The sequence below is a fragment of the Indicator indicator genome, chromosome 21 (genome assembly GCF_027791375.1).
Source record: "Indicator indicator isolate 239-I01 chromosome 21, UM_Iind_1.1, whole genome shotgun sequence".
Lineage (NCBI taxonomy): Eukaryota > Metazoa > Chordata > Aves > Piciformes > Indicatoridae > Indicator > Indicator indicator.
The window spans coordinates 8,915,659-8,933,805 of NC_072030.1; the positions used below are offsets into that span (position 1 = coordinate 8,915,659).

The following is an 18,147-nucleotide window of genomic DNA, read 5'->3' on the forward strand; positions in this document are numbered from 1 at the left end:
TAAACTGGAGTTGCTACTGAAAATAATTCGACACAGAGCATGTGACGGATGGAAAAACATTAAGTGAACAAATTACAGAAGATTTCCTGGATGTTTCATGTCAGATAAATCCTTTCTTCCTTGTTCATGGATGCAATTCTGACAGACTGAACAGGTTAACTTGGGGTTAGTAAACCAAAGGGTATTAAGCCATTGCTCATGCTGCTACTGCTTCAAGTTCTTCATAGTAAACAGATAAAGCAAAAATAACCTCAGTCCAACTCTATTAATGGTAAGCATTCACATATACCATCTGAACCATCAGACAACAATGTGCACATCATGTTTGTGGCTACTTGACTATTTAAATAGTGTAAAAGGCAGGGACAGGCCTCTGAACTATTTTGACAGGCTGTTATCAGAGTCCACAAAGTAAACACAAAACTTAATTGTAATCATTACATAATCTGACGTGTTATGACAACCACACAATTCTATTTTTTTAAAAGCAAAAGCTACAGAGGGCTAAACCCCCAAATACCAGTGCAAAAGCATATAAGCATACACTCAGTTTGAAGCTTCTGCTGGGAAGACGATTTAATACATAACCTTTGTATTCAAAAACATGCACACAAAGATTCAGTAACACATGCTCATGTTAAGAAATAAATAAAAACTACAGCATCATGCTATTATTATGTGTCTTGGTTATCATTTTATGAAGTTGAGTTCATCTATCTACCTGTGAAAATTTCTTCTTCATTTCAGCAAAGATACTTTGTCTGCAATTCCAAAACATATCCTATAGCATACAAAAACAAAATTAACAACTCAGTCCTTTCAAACAGTTCTACAATAGAAGTAAATTGTTCGAAATCAACATTTAAAGAACAAATGGAGTAGACTCCTAATATTGTAACAAGTAAAATCAAGTTCAGTGCACACTAGTTTAACATTTAAATTATAAATAACTAAAAATGAAAATTCATATTAACAAATTCCTTCATTATATTAAAAAAAGCCTTTCAGACATAAGTAAATATTTTACCTCAAATGATTCAAACACAAGCATAAGCCTGTAATTCAGTTTATTACTGCATTTATAAATTATGAGGCTATCCAGTTTCATATGAAACTCTTCCATAATGCCCAGAGTACTTCCTGTAGGAATTTTTTATTCCTGTGAACCCCTATGAAGGTAATAAAGAGATGACACTCCTGACTTTCCTTATGTACTAAAGCAGGCTTTCTCCAAGTATCTCTTTTGTACCATCAAAAATGCAACAAATATTCTCTGTACAAAACTGTTTTCTGACTAAGAAGAAACACCAAATTCACTACGTTCTGTATCTGAAGCACTGCACTTTGCATTTCTCCAGAAAGGAAAAACAGGAAGTGAGACTGAAAGATGCTAATTATATCATTGCTCTTTTCCAAGTTTATTTAACTGCACCCTAAGTCAAGATCATCAAAACACAAAATACTGACATCATCTTTAGTGATGTGCTCTATTTGCCCCACCAAACAACCTATAAAACCAGGCAAACTAGACCACTGCATTTAACAGCAGGATGACACAGAAGGCCAGATTTGTTTCCTCACATACAGAAACTTCAGTTCTGGGTTTGAAGTTTTAATAATCCAAGATTAGCAACTGTATCTATCAAGTGTTTACTTTACACACCAGTTTGTAATTTCAGATACAACAGGGGATTTAAATATTAAAAAAAACCAAATTAACAAAACCAAAACAACGACAACAAAACAAACAAACAAAAAGCCCCCCAAACAAACACACCATGAAAACAAACACCACCATAATTTCAATGTTTTTTTTAGTACTAGTGTTACCTGCTCTTGCAGCTGGAAGTTACACGCATTTGCTGAAGTGACTTAATATTGTCCCAGAAGCATAATTTTGAAGCTGTTGATTTATAATATTATGATAGTCAAGTGTATTGCCCAGTGCTGAAAACCAAAGTCTTCTATTTTTTCTCCTAATTGGTGTCCCCAAAGAACCCTTACTTTAGCCTGAATTCCTTCCCTGCAGAGACAGGCAAGTCCAATATACACAGGGATGTTTAATTTCCTAGTGTGCTATTTTACTTGATGTGTGTGGTAGAGAGTAGAAGGGAAAGACAGGGCCCAGGCATCACCTGAACTGGACTCGATCTACGGGTTGCTTCTTTCGTAAGAAGACCCTTATGCTGGGTTCTCAGCTCTTGAATGCTCAGTAAAGAACTACTGGAAGATTTTTCCACAGTTCTAAATGACAAAAGTTGGTTTTCAACATGCCACATAACACAAACGAACTCTACAAATTAGACTGTTTATGTTCAGGAATTTTAGAAGCAGCCTTCAGCTACTCTAACAAGATAAATCACATCACACAGATGTGTCAATCTTTCAAATGCAGCATTTACTAATTTTCAGTTAAAGCATTCAAACTAACATATACATGGTATTCGTAGATACATACAGAAATATCCTACTGCCCTTTCCTCAGAAGAAAGAAAAGCAACTATTCAGGTAGCAAGCACATCTACTCCACACTTGTGAAAAGTCCTCAAAATCAGATGTTGCTACTTTGCCATACCACAACACTACCAGTAACTCAGTAAAAAGAAGCTGCAGACCCTTGACAGCATAAGCTTTTAAAGAGGCAAATGCAGACTGCTACATATGATTACAATGTAAGAGATAATCCTATTGTTATAATTATTATAAACACAAGAGTTTTCTCAAGCTAATATATATGGTTCAGTGTTATTTGAAATTTTAATTTCTAATGTTAACCATTTACATTTATTGAAATACTAACACTTTCATCCTATCACTCCATCTTTTACATTTTTTCATTTCTAGAAAGAAGATGACATTCCCAAATCTCTATGTAGAAGATTTCTGACCCTGTATTAGACCAGATTTGCAGAAGACTATAATACAATATGCAATTGGCACACAGGTCTAATATGGGTGGACATTCTAGAGTCCCAATCTACAGAGGCATTTACCACGTGTACCTTTCTAAATAATATTTCATCCTTTCTACATGAAAGATCTGCACATGTAAGTTGCAGTGCATAAAGCATACTGTAGCAGTGAAGTGACTCAAACTGTGATTCTTCATATACTAACAAAGCAAGCACTGTTATTAGTGCCATCTGCAAGACTGAGACATTAACTTTGACCATGTAAGTTCTGTATTTGATGAAAACAGAGGCAAAAAAAATTACAATGTTACTAGATCTGTCAGAGCAATACTCAAATGCAAAATTACAGAGGTTTTAACACTACATTTAGATGTGATTTGCTGTTTTCCAGCCTCAGTCCATTAAAATTCTATAGCAGCATTTTACTAACCTTAGACAACAAACCAATACAAGCATTTTTCAAATGACAGAAGATTCTTCCAAATTTCAACTCCTGCTTCTGTTCTTTTATAAAATTATTTTCAGAGATTGAAGCTGAAACCTAAAGCTAAGCTCAAACTTGACATAGATTCTACACAACATTTCCCAATTCAGTATTTCCAACATGCAAAAACACTGACAGCATAAATTAGTAAGTAAAATCACCAGTTTAAGGTCAAGAGTTTAAGTAACAGATGTGTGAAGCTTGACTGCGAAGGAAAGCTAATGGCCTATTGAGACTTCAAATGATCAGCAACAGAAAAGTTCCTACATGTCCACACCCTATAAATAATTCTTACAAATCACTGCAACAGAGAGGAAAGACAAAGAGATCAGTAGCAAGTCGAAAGGGCAGACATGCTGCTTACATTCACAATGACTTGGATGATTAAGCCTAAAACAGCAATTCTCAAACTTCATGTAGCTTTAGCAACATAAGACTCATGAAACGCACACAAGTGACTACTGTCTATCACACTGCTGCTGGTCAAACTTAGGGTTGTATGTTCCAAAGTCTGTGTAGCTGGTGGGCTGCACATTTCCAGAAATTACAAGTATAAAAGTGAAATCTGGTAAGTACAATCACAAAAAAATAGTCTGCACTTGTACCTTTTACTTCTGAACTATCACCACATAGAAATGTTCAGATTGAAGTTTGTTTCAACACTCCCTCTCAATGATGACAAATTGCCATAAATATGGCTGCTTGAGAAACCATATTTCAGGAATTCCTTCGTCTGTTCAAAGAGGTCCAACCCATTAAACACCACACTGGAAACATGCCAACAGCACTACACTCTGCACAAAACATGAAGGCCAGAGACTTTTCAAATATACAGCAAGGGGAGGGAAAAAAAAAAACAAAAAAACCAACCAACCAAAACAAAACAATCACCCCCCCACATACAGAGGAAAAATAAATAAATAAATCAGAGAACTAGCCTACCATCTCCACTGCATAAACTCTCTCTTTATGCTGTCAGTTTTGAACTATGGATTTCAGAGAATCTTTACAGGCCACAACTCTCTTCTCCCTGCAACTGGGCTAAGTCATGCTCCATGGTTTTTCCTAGACCAGCCAGGTGAGCAGATCACTAGACTGGGAAGCAAACAAGAGGTGATAAAGGTTCTTGAAATGAATGAAGCATTGAGTACGTGGTCTCCACCACTGGACATTGCTGTAGTTACTCATCTAGTGAAGGAAATATAAATTTGACTCATGTTTGACTTTATTTTACAGTAAAGAAGCAACTTCAAGAGTGCTTACTAGAGTAATTCTGTCAGAGCACTGCAAGTTCTTACTCCACAGAGGTGCCTCACTGTAGCCTAGTTTGAGTTAATGAGGAAACAGTACACTTAGAATTCTGTTACAAATGCCTGAACCAAAACATACTTTGCCAAAAGCATGCTATGAAGTACTTCTTTGTAAACTGAATACACCTTTTTAGATAATGATCCCAGGAGATTTCAATAAATAGAATAATTTTGAGCCGTTAACTTGATATATCTTGTGTTGGAACGTTTCCTGAGGCAAAACAATTCTGAACAACCTTTATATTTTGTATCTGACTGACTGACTTCAAGGTATTAGGTTTGTGAGTACCTGAATGTACACTTTTCCCTCAGTTTCAAATTATTCATTATACCTGAAGAGACTTCAGGCAAAATCCAACAACTGTGCTTTGAAGCTAATGAAACTAAACAGAGGTTTTCTGCCCCATCACTAGCAAGTTAAAAAAAAAAAACAAAAACAAACCAAACCAAAAAAAACAAACCAAAACCAAACCAACCCAAACAACCGCCACAAAATCACCTTCACACTGAATGTTCAAGAATATATACCCTGGTTCTGACCACTTTCCTATTAAACTTTTACCCTCTCCCTTCCCCCACCCACCTCAAATGGGATATCAAGGACTCCCAAGACTTGGGGAAGCCTTTGAGCCTTCTTGACTAGAAATGAGATTGGAAAATACAAAGAAAAACTACCAAAAAAGTATGTACTGAGCCAGTCCAAGGTAATTTTCTTCTTGGAAGCCCCTAATGTGCTGCGTTTTATATTTGTGTCTGAAAAAATGCTGATAACACATTACCAGCATTTAGCTGACAGGTTTAGCTCTCACTGAACAGTGTGCGCAGCATCGAGGCCTTCTCTGATTCTTAATCTGCCCTCTCAAGTGAATTGAGTGAGGTAAGTGGAAGAGGCTGAGAAAGGACATGACCAAACAGATGAACCAACCTATCTAAAGAGATATTCCATCCTGTGTAACACCATGTTCAGCAACAGAAGGGAAAATAATTGGGTCAGGTTCAGGATTTGCTTGGAAATTGGCTGGGCATTGGTCTGCCCACAGGACACGGTGACGGACTGCCTTTGCACTGTTTGGGTTTGGTTGGGCACTTTCCTCCCCCCTCTGTTCTTCCACTTGTCCTTCACTTACTAAACAATTTTATCTTGACTCCCATGTTTTCTTGCTTTTACTCTTCCCTTCCTCTTCCTCTGTCCCACTGGAGGTGGGAAGTGAGCAAGTGGCTGCATGCTGCTTAGCTGCCTACTAGGGCTAATACCCAACAGGGTGATTAAAAAAACTACATCTCCAAAGTGTTATCATTATTGTTTTAAATTTGACATAACTGAACGTAGCTTTACTTTTTTCTGGGTTTAATCCTTGTTGCTTATTAATACCCATCCAACTCTGATAGATTGCAAAGATTTCAAGTAACTTCCCCATTCCAGCAGAGTCAGAGAGACTTCAAAGACTGTGCAAGGAAAGGAGTCAATAAAAATTTACAGAATATTTTTCAAATTTGTCAACAGAGTAATTGTCTGAGAGACATAAAGGAACAAATACAAGCTAGCCCAATTATGTTCCCCATTACAAAGCCTGAACTCAATTTCAACTTTGTGAACCCTCATCTATTCCTTAAACACATTTGTAGCAATATGTCCTTGGTTATACTGCTTTCCCTCTGCTTCAATCTATAGCATTTAGCTATGCTTTCCTCTCAGTATTTGATATACTTTAAAAGAACAAAACTGATGCCTCAATGAGATACCTCATGAAGACTACTGCGATTAAAAGAATAATTATGATATTACTATATAAGGCTATGAAGATACTCATCTATTTTGGAAACTAAATATGTAAGACTTAGATGAATTTACAGTGCACTAATAATACTTCACACACACACAGAGCAGCCTAAAAACTTTGAGAACAGCAATGTTTCAGTTATACAAGCAGTTACACCCTGAATAGCTGCCAGAAGAAGCAGTTTTGCTCCCACCTGCTTAATTCCACCCCTACACTGTCCCCTTTCTTGTGTGGGTACAAATGGTCACGCAGCTACGTATTGAATAGACTTAGATAGCTAATCCTTCTTAAATTTAATAATTTCTGGTTGGTTTTTTTTAATGGGTTAGCTTCAACCCCAGTCATCCCTTTAGCTTCTCAACAGAATCCCTAATTCTCCTGGAAAAGCTTTGAGTGATACAATGGTACCAGCAGAGGAGAAGGAGGAATATTACTTTAAATGCATGTATTATATATAGAGATGCTTAAATCACTAGATACCAATGCTACCATGACATAACTGCAACTTTCTGTTCTCCTGAAAGAATGAAATTACACCCTCCATCCTTGGGTATGAGTTCCTGTAAACACCAATGTTGCTCACAGGACAAGAGAAGCAATTCCCCCTTCTATCTTGAATGGCTTATAAGAGCGGAAAGCGTCACTGTGGCAGTCCTATTGCTTATGTCCTCACATCACACTCACTCTGTTTCCCAGGGTGCTGTAGACACAGGATAACCACAGAAGGTGGCTGGCGTCATACTGAGACTAAGGGCCCTGGTGAAGAGAACCCCAAGAATGCATTCCTATAGTGGACTATTGGACGCAGAAAGAAGACATACAACAAGAAATTCTGTAGCCAGGCCTCTGTGACCTTGTTCCTTTAGGAAAGAGGCGCACATGTTTTACTCTGTTCTCTGCCTCACAAAGATTATGGATTCATTCAAAATAACATTATTCCTCAGAAATAAGGAGTATGTTATGAGGCCAGCATTTACCTTTGAGAGTTTGTTCCTGTTGTTGTGGATTACTGGGTCATCTGTTTAAAAAAAAAAATTATAAAAGAGTAGAAATGACAGCCAAAAAACTTGGTATGGGGCCAGAGATAACAAAACATATCCAGGGGGTTCAGAAGACTATTTGAAAAAGATATGGCAGAGGGGTGTGTGTCTGGGGACAGCTAAACTAGAGATCAAGACTTTTACTTTCCGGTTTTACATAAGTTATTTTTCTTTCAAGTTCTGTGTTTTAAAAAACTTTAAATACATTTTACTTAACATCTTGAAGAACAAGCCTTCTTATGCTTATCTCCCAATACTCTTTTAAGGTGATTAAAGATTAATTGCTTCCTTTAAAAATAAAATGTAGCTACTGTCAAGAATCTAAAAGTACAGATATTTCCTTATCATGGCTACAGATCACACAAGAACTCTAACAAAGTTTCCTGTTATTAAGTTAATGAGTATCAATGAACACAGTAGTAGTTGTAACAGCTTTAAAATCTAAATAGTTTTCCCATAACCACTGAATGTTGAGTATTTCACTTTTAAAAGTTATAATTAAAGTGATCATATTTTCTTTCATATGATGACCCTGAATTGTTAAAATTTCCAAGGAATTTTTTAACCAGTCTAAAATAATATAGAGAACTTAGTTTGCAAATTGTGAGAATTAATTGTAAATTATCTGCCAGCCTCTGTACATTTATTACAGTAATTCAAATCTAAGCCATCATCATCTTTATGTGGCTTACTTTGTTTGGATCTTCTGTCCATCTTCTTAATCAGTGAGCTCCTTTTCTTCTTAATATTGGAAGGAAAAGGGGATCCAAGAACATCACCAAATACTACACTTATCTATTAACCTAAAATTACATCATTTGTTTCCTGAGGAAGGTCACAGAAGCAGTGGATGGTGGTTTCACACTTGCCCTCCATTCCTTCAAGTATGGAAGCACTATGAAGAATATTCCTATGTTGCTAGTATCCTAAAGGACTTTCTGCTGGATTGAGTTGTAAGTGCCAAAAAACCCAACAGATTACAGAGTCCAAGCAAAAAAATAAGAGTTTTCTTTGACAATTTTGAAATGAAGGCTTACTTCTCTACAAAATCACCAACATGCATGCTAAGAAACTGAATTCTTACACTGTTTAGAAAGTAAAAATGAGAATACAGGTATACCTAATTCTCTAATGCTACACTGTCCAGCTGCTGCTGGAGAAAGATAAAAAGAAGCTGAATAGCAAGTCAGCAGGGATTCTTTGTGTAGTTCTCTAGTAATACTGCATAGAAGAAAGGTTAACCGTTAAGAATATAAAGTTTATGCCCAGGCCTCATGGGTGCTTATCTGATATCACTACCACAAAGGCCTTTAGGGAGAGCATGGAACTTAGAAGCACAGTGTCTCCACAGAAGGTATAAATACAGCAACATCTATGATAAAGGACCCAGATGATTTTTCTATATCAACCGAAGAAAGTATTTTATTTACAAAAAAGCAGGTACTATTTTAAGTTGTTATATCTGCTATTTTTCAATATTCCCTCAGTTACTTTTACTGATCTCAATGCAACACCTACACAAATCAGTAAGCATAACCACTTTCCATCCCCTTAGCTCCAGCAGTACTCCACCAGGCTTCTTAAAAAATATACTGTTAACATCTTGTCAGACGTTATTTACAATGAAAACTTCCCTAGAATATCAGGTATCTTTATCACAGATTCAAAATTAGAGCATTAATCAATTCTATGGAAATCAGGTATACTTCCTCATGTTACCTAGAAGGCTTTCCTCACGTGAATATTGGGAGGATATACCTGAATTGCAGCTGAAGAACATGTTCTATGCTATTCACAGAGCTGCCTATCTAAAAATAATCTAGTACCATTTTTCAGAAGCACCTAAAGTACCCTTGTGTACACAATCTTGGAGATTAAATTGAATTAAGTGATTTTTACTAGTTTTACCCTTCGACTTTTTATAAATTATTTAATCTGCCAACGCTGTGCAAGACCATTTGCTCAATGCAAGATGATTACATGCCAAACTTCAAAATACAAAGAAAACACTACACACTTCACAGTGGCTGAAACTGTGATCAAGTTGATTATTTTATCAAAAGTTTACCAAGAATTGTAAAGATTTAATAGCATTTTCAATTATCACTTCTTTAGTAACTAATGGTGTTGTTTTGAGAATACTTTCTTCAGGAAAAATAACAAAATGCTAACAGGCAACCCACCTGAAGGTATGGCATATAAATTCACAAAGGGACAAAGTGTAAAATACGACCTTTAAGTATTCACAAAAGGAATAAAACCCCCTGTACATAGCAAAGGGAACTAAACTGTGTCTGAGAACCCCAGTGGCTGAACTAAGCAGGGAAAGTTCTTTCATTGTACTCCCATGCCTCACTCACTAAACTAAATTACTACCCAAGTATGATTCAGAAAGCATTTGTTGGCCAGAACAGATCACTTGGTGCAATTCTGTGTGGATTTTCTGTTTGTTTCTTAAATTTGATTTCCGGAATACCTGCTCAGTCAATTAAGTAGTTAACCCATTATGCTTTACAACAGAGTGCAGAAGGTAAAGCAGGAAAACCTCATGAATTACACAAGCTGTAACCACTTACAGAATCTCTTAAATACGCAAGAATGAAAGAGTAAGGATGTCATCAGCATTGAAATGAACAGCATCCCTTTACTAAACAGAACTGCAAGAACCTTAATCAGATTCTTGCTCTTCCAAAGAAGTTAGAGCAATATCCACCAAGAAACATTTTATTTGTTCAGTGAAAAAGATAAAATAGACTCATTAGTGCAGGTATTGAAAGACTCACATTAGTTAGATAACAGAGAACTCACACCACCTTCTTTGCTTTGCTGGCAGCAAGTACAAAGGAGATATATATATATATATATTTATTTTTTTCTGACAGGTGTATTTTGGATAGTTCATGCTGGAACATGTTGAGAAAGTATCTGCACAGCATTTATTTAATTAGTACCACAGACACTTCAAAAACCTCAAAGCAGAATATACTTTTTATATTCTGACCAAATCTGGACAATATTAACTAAGTTCTGATATATCTTGATTTTCAAGACAACTTAGTAAAGTTCACTTCTATTACCAGTAAACAAACATACACATCTAACTTCCTCATCAACTGTGTTGATTAGGATATTCTATTTAAGGTAGATTTACACCAAAAAAAGTTTTAAGTTTACTTCAGAAAGACTGAAAGCCTTCCCTTCCAATAGCACCATTTTCTTCCTTTTTCCATTATTATCTTTCTTACACCATTCCCTCTCTCTCCCCAGGGTTATTAGACTAATAGGGGGTAAATTGATGCCTAATATTAAAGCCATTTTTAAAGAACATGCTCAGCATTTACTGCCAGGGTGTAGCAACATCCTGTATGTTACTCAGTACCTTCTGCTTTACTGGATACAAAAGAAGACTAAATTGAATAACTTATCTTTCAGACGAAGAGAGAAAATGAATTGACAATTGAAATGAAAAGAAACATGGACCAGTTCAAGAAACTTAACCCCAGATCTAGTAAGCAGTGATTCTCACGACCCCTACTATTAGGATTTATTGGTCACACAACTACAAGAGCAGTTGGGAAAATGCTAGGCAGTGGTAAGGATGAAAGAACAAATGTACTAAATGCGTGCATAACTTGGGAAAAAAACGTTAACATAAAAACAAATCTCAACACTGGGTTATTAGAAACTATTTTAATATATCTGTCCCAAATGGAAAAGAACTTGATGCCAAAGTTATGAACAAGAAAAAATAACAAGGCCCTGATTACCTGCAGAGATGCATTTGAACTTGCACAATGTCCAAAAGAAAACATTCTGACTGCAGCAGTGAAACTACTAGCATTTTGTCTCCATGAAAACATGCTATTACTCTTTACAAAAGGTAATGAAAAACTTCATGCAATATACTTTAAAGCTAGCAATCTGAGCTCCTTGGTAGCATAGAGAGGTATACATACATACAGATGCATCATGTGAGATGATGCTTTGTAAAAAAGAACCTAAATACTTTCCCCACATCCACTCCTTTAGATTAGTCATTCCCTAGACTAGCCTAAAGCAAACATACTTCTTCCTCTTTCATACTGGAATGCAAATTAAAAATATGGTTGCATATTCATCTTTAACAGACACTGGTTTAATCTTTGAAACGGTGCAAGGCAGTAAGCTATACAAGCACTATCAGCTCCCTGGGAAGGGACAAAACCCATCAACTGTAACTTTTAAGGGCAGAACTAAAACTCCAAAGTATCTGCTTTGCCTCTAGCTGTTGACAATGGCATAATAGGAATATTCAAGAGAAGGTTGTTGAGAACTCAGAGACCTGGAGAATTCTGTTTATCCATAACTCAGTGTTCCCTGCAATGAGATTATTAATGAATCTCAGAAGGATTTAATATGAATGCTGTAGCATAACATTCGTTAAACTTCCCATCATTTAAATAAAAAAAGGATATACTGAAAAACACTGGAAAAAATGTCTATTACAAAGTGTGTCTGTGTATACATACATATACGTATATATATATAAACCAAGTAAGTTTAATGCTAACAGCTAACCCGTTTTCCTCAGTTTGATTTTTCTTATATTCTGTTCAGTTCTATCTACTGATAGATGCAGGGGACAAGCTACAGAACTTGTGAAAAATTGTTAAAAAAAAAGCAATTCACACTAGTATCTTTCATGCACAGAGTTTATAGATTTCACAGTGAGTTTAAGGTATCCATATCTATAACAACATGTATTCATCTTCCTTTATCCATACTTTCTCTCCTTACAGATAGAAGTGCATTCAGAATCCTAGTCCAATGAGTCAGTTAAAAATACACATCTGAATCATACCTATATTCTGAATACAATTTTAAAGCCAACAGGGATACTATTAATACATAACTAAAGAAACAGCCTGAGCTAGCAGCTTTTATTAATCACCTTGTCTGTTCCAGTTAACTACAACCAATGCCACAAGGTTTCTCCTGCCAGTCTTTTTTATCTCTGTTTGTTTCTTTAAAAAATTAAATGTTTAAGCATACTAGCTACTGTCTTCTATCCTTGGTCTTACATTTTTAGAAATTATTTATAAAGCAAATATTTAAGCATACTAGCTACTATACTCCATCCCCTGTTTGAAGTTTCTGGAGACTTGCACGTTCCTGTAAGGAGTTAACATAGTCCTTTACACCTTAGGATTTTAAGAAAGCAAACGAGATTTTAAGAAAGCTACCTTTGTCTTATATACATCCTCTATTTAACCAGTACAAAAATTTGTTTCTAAAATTCAGTATTGGTATTTGTTTCACAGCTCTTCTCAAGAATACCGTTAAAAGACCACCAACTCCTGTTGCCCAACTCTACAAAACACAAGTTCTTACCCAACAGAACAGGTAGATTTAACGATCCACTGACACTTGAACAAAAAAAAAAAAAAAAAAAAGGGCTTGAGTAATTTATCAGAACAGTAAAAGTGTTAGAAGAATTCATGAGTATTTTAGGTGTACCTGTTGGGGAAATAAAGTTTCTACTAATACAACTTTACAAATCGTTGTTTCCAAACACTTCACGTCATTGCTCGAAGACTCCTTGCCCTGAGTAGTATCCCTCTTACTTGACACGTGTCATTTGCCTATCGCTGCAGGACAGAGGCTTAGCCTTCCTCTTTCACCCAGGCTCTTATCTTCAGCCTATGGCCAAAACCAAGACTTCTGCCTTCCTCTTGCCGCAGAAAAGAGATGAGGGGCCCATTGTAAAAGAAACTCAATCCACTGCTGAGCCGAACCATATTTTCTCCCACCGCAGTCACTACCGCCTGTTCCTCTGCAGCATTTCACAGCTGCGTCGGGGAGACACGGAGTCGCCCCACAAACCCGCGAGCGGCCCCCCCGGGCTGCCATTTCGCGCACTGGCCCCTTTTTCTCAACCAAAGACGCCTTCGGGCATCCAGAAACCCGTCTTGCCGCCGATGCCTACATCTTCCTCTGCCCGCTCAGCTTCGCTCCCCCCCCAGGCCAGAGACTGGCTGCCCTCCCTCTGAGCAACGCACGAGACCTCTGACACGGAGAACGACCCAGCCCGTGGCCAAGCGCTGGCACTGGCGTCCCGGCCCCGGCCCCAGCCCCGCCGCCACGCAGGCCGGTCTCCCCGCATACCGCAACACAGACAGGTGCAATTCTTCGACCGCCTCCGGGGACTTGCGCAGCCCAGGCTCGGCCCCGGCCTCCTCCTCCCCACACCAGCCCACACGGAAAAGCGTCCCCTTTCCTCTTCGCGCATCACTATTCACCCCTGCCAGTCCCCCCTACAAGCCAAGGGCTGCTTGGCCACCACACAAAGACAGGCCCTCCCTCCCGCCGGGCCTCACAGGCAAACAACCAAGCCAGGCCGGGCCAGGCCTCCTCCGACCTCCACCCTCGGCCGGCTCCCGTACCCCGGGCCTCCCTCACGCTGCAGGGGCCGGCGCCAACGCCCAGTGCGGTGCCCGGCACAATAATCCACCAGCCCGACCCGCCTCCACTTCACCTCTTTGGGGACAAGCTGGTTCTCCTCGCTGGGCACCATGGCCGGCGGCACGGTGCTAAGCCCGCAGCAGACTAAGCTGAACTGAACTGAGCTGAGGAGCAGCGGCGGCGGCGTCAGCGGCGGGAGGCGGGGGCACACCAGCGGCTCATCCTCCACCACCGCCCCAGCCGGCGTGGGCAGTGCCACAGTCCCGCCCCGCCGCCAATCAATAGCAAAAATGGCGGCTGGCGCTACTCTCGCGAGAGCCGCCTGACCCTGCTGTGTCAGGGGTGCTGGGCTCGTCTGCGGTCAGGTTTCTGCTATCGTCGGCATGCTCCTCACCTGGTGCCGGGCCTTATCGGAGCTGCACAGTTATCATCTGAGTACGAGCAGTATAGAAGACGTGGCATGTTCCCCCTTCAGGCGGCCAGGGCAGGGCCGCGCCACCCATCCCCATCCCCATCCCCATCCCCATCCCCGTTCTTTTTCCAAGGGCCATAAACGGTGCTCAGCTGTCGCCACCCCCTTCACTCAAGAGAGCAGTGGCGGGAAATGCCGTCCGACAGGAGACCGGCACGGGCCTTGGAACGGAGGCGAGGGCTACCGCTGCTCTGTGTTCCCTCGACCTGTCCTCTGCCGGGCTGACAGCGAGTGCGAGACAGAGTAGCAAGTGATTAAATCTGAGGTGCAGTAGGTGAGCGAGGGGGAAGCGTGTCCAGAGGCCAAGGCTGGCATGTGAAGGAGGAGAGCTTTTCCGTGGGCATGGGAGTTTCAGCCGCTTCGACGAGCAGGGCTTGCAGCCAGGCCGGCAGTGTGCTCGGGTGCTGGGCCTCTGTCTGAGGGAATGGGAGGTGTAGGAGCTGGCCAGCCCCCCGCACCATAAAGGTCTTCTCTCGTTCTCACGGCTTTCCTGCTCCAACACCTGTTACATATCCTTGCCACAGTCAAGGTGCAGGGCACACGGGCTGTACTTTCCGTATGTTTCATTTGCTTTGTTTTTCCTCACACCTGGATGTGACAGTGGTGTTTGGCTGAGGGGTTAAGAGACTAGCAGGAGAGGATGATTATTCTGAGTCTGGTCCCACTAACGTGTACCCTGGTATTGTTGTCCAGAAATTGTTACTTGAAGTCATACTGTGAAGTTAAGCATGTGCTTGCTTCTCTGTACGTTTAGGGTTAATAGTTAATTTTCAAATTAAATGCAAGCCTGTTTCTGTGGCATGACTTAATTGTTGTGTTTTGTCTACAAACTTAAATATATTTGGTTTTCAGGCTACCTGACGCACACTAAAAGCCAAATACTCATCACTACAGTGACTCAAATGCGTATTAACAGAGAATTAATTCTACCTTAATGTAATTTTTTGCTGCAAAATAGTTTTAAAGTGAAAAACGTTCAACTTAGCTAATGAGGAAGAATGGTACATGGTAGTTGCACATCTTTGTACAACCATTTTCTCATTATTTTAGTGTCCTCTTGTGGAAAAATGCAGAATTGAGGATACTTTTTGGTTTTGTGTCCAAGAAACTTGGCATTTTGAAACTTAAAGTATATTATTGGGAATCTGTTGTGCAGATTTAGTAGAATTATCTCTTCTCCCTTTTCATTTTTAAATTATGTAGCTTCTCCAGTTTTTCTCCACCCTGCTTTCTCAAAAATGAGATAAGTGACATGTTTTGGTGTCATGGTTTGTAATTGATATTTTGTGTCAGTGTGAGCTGAAATTTGCCCCCCCACCGACAATAACCAGGCTAGCCCAGTCTGGAAGCAAATGAAAGCTGTATTTACAAAGCAGAATCTACAATCTATGATGAAATACAATGAATATGTACAAATATACAAAATTCACAACGTTTACAAATATATATATACAATCAACAGAAAATCACAACCAATCTCCCTTTGCTTCCCCCCAAAGGGGACCCTTCCCAAAGGGGCCTCCCTCTCCTAGGAGCTTCCCCCCCAGACCCCCCTTGGACAGAAAGCAGAGTTAGAGCAGAAAGTTGTTAACTTAGCTGCCAAGGTCAGTGTGTTATATTCAGCCAGAAGAGAAGAAGAAGAAAACAGCAGCCAGACAGCCCAGCAACTGCCCCCACTGCCGAACGCAGAATGTGCAGAGTGCCCCACTTTGTTTTGGGTAATAGTTCTTAAACATTTCTATCTATCCAATGGAAGTGTTTAGAACAATCAGTATTTTGCTTTCTTACACCCAATAGTGATTTATTCACACTCTTTCACTTTCTCTGTTCTGAACTTTGGAAGGAAAAATTAAAAAGACAGTTTCAAACCATCACATATTTAAATTAGTAGAGTATTTTAAAATGTAAAAAAAGCCTTTAAACCAGTCAGTTTTGTGAGTAACAAAATCAGTCATTTTATATTTTTACCTTTCAAGTGTGTTGTGGTAGGTGCTAAGTGTTTTGTTTGGTTGGGGATTTGGTTTTTTGTTTTGTTTCCAGTTCTGCTCCTTGAACTAAGCACAGAAATCTCATTGAAAACTTACTTGAAGTAGTGTTTTAAGTGTATTTCTGGCCTGGCTTTCATTACATAACTTAATGGGATCAAATTATTTATATAGGAAAAGTCAGGAGGTTGAGACAGGAGCTAGTTTTAAAATATGTTGCACCTGAACAGTAATATGATGAAATCAAACATCAAGACAGGAACCAATGAATTCCTTGCTTTTTGTAACAACATTAAGCAGAGGGTTGTGTAGAGCTACTCCTCTACAAGAGGGAAGAGTATGTAAAATAGTTGGCTTTTACTAGGAGAGACTGTGGAATCTATGAACCCATGTCTTTTAGAATAGACCTTTTGTTACAATGTTTGAGCTGTGTTGTTGATTAAAAGGTTTGGGATTTGGTTTAGTTTTTATAGGCATACTTCTATAAGCATCTGGGTGTTAGAAAAAGTGTAATTGCAGAAGAAGTAAAAACATTGTGTCAACATTTTTGTACACATTTGAAAAGGCACAGCTGCCTGGTGATCTTCTGTTGTCCAGTGGTTTCCAAAGATCCATGAGATTAGCAAGCAAGTCCTTCACCTGAAGAGCTGGAGTAGAGGCATAAGCTTGCAACCAAAGGGGATGCAATCATCAAAGCACTGGCTAAGACCCTCTAACAGTGGTATGTGTCTTATGGGTCTGTTATTACTTTGGCTTTTCCCCTTTTGGGGAGGAACACATGCTCCAAAAAATCTGTAATTTGAGAGTTTCTTCCTGTTTTGTAAGGAATCCAGAATTCAGGAGTGAGAAGCTTTCAAAGATGTTACCTTTGCAAGTTCTTTTGACTTTCTAAAGTGTTAATGTGGTCTTATGGTTGGTTTGGGTTTTTTTTCTGCAATTTGTGCTTAAAAGGGGCCAAACTATTGGACTCATTGACTTCAAAATATGTTGTTCTGTTGGGGTACAGACATAGCTACCAAAAATACATGCCTACTAGATAAGAATCTGGAGTTTGATTTATAAAGAAATACTGTTAGATCCTCTTGCCAAACTTTAAAACTGTGCAAACATCTAGTATAGCATGTGTGCATGAAACATTTTTAATGGAGTAATAATCTCTAGTTAATAATTAAATCTCCAGGAGCTTTTGTAATTTGTGGATGCTACAGTATTTAATCTCTGTATGTTAGACTTCTTAAAGAGGAATATTCAGAATTTGAGTTTCATGAAGGGAATCCTAGTCTTGTGTACAGACTGATATACATACTACAGGTTTAACTTGTTATTAGTGTGCAGAAGAAAAAGTGATATCTTAGACAAAAAATTACATTGGATTTGCAGTTACGAGTGAATTTCTTAGCCTGTTGTTTGTCAAACTATTGTTCAGAGGTGTATTAATGAGAGTCACAAGTGCTGAAGTGTGTAATTTTTTGGTCACTGACACTTGGCTAGCTCTAGTCAATGCAGTATTTATCACACTAATGTATGCCTTACATTAAGGGAAGTGTAGTTACGCAGAAATGGTCTGCTAGAGTAAATAGGAGGCCTTCCTTATGAGAGATGATGAACTTTTAAATTGGTCTGTGGGAATGGGATACCTCCCAACCTCTGCAGTTTCTTTCAAGTTTGTACTTTACTCGTTTTTTCTTCTGTTTACATTCACTCACTTCTGTCTCAACATCC

The 18,147-nt window shown here is 38.9% G+C and overlaps 1 protein-coding gene across 6 annotated transcripts in view; it reads right to left on the reverse strand.

Moving 5' to 3' along the window:
* Positions 1 to 14,132, reverse strand: part of USP47 (ubiquitin specific peptidase 47) — a 45,865-nt gene extending 31,733 nt beyond the window's left edge. For 3 of the 6 annotated variants that reach the window (XM_054390685.1, XM_054390688.1, XM_054390687.1), the window contains exon 1: positions 722 to 775. In XM_054390685.1, coding sequence (XP_054246660.1) covers positions 722 to 742 — 21 coding nt within the window. In that variant the 5' untranslated portion in view covers positions 743 to 775. Of the gene's footprint in view, positions 1 to 721; positions 776 to 14,041 lie in introns of those variants that run through there. The other 3 variants (XM_054390683.1, XM_054390682.1, XM_054390684.1) reach the window with 2 other exon arrangements.
* Between the last annotated feature and the right edge of the window lie 4,015 nt (positions 14,133 to 18,147).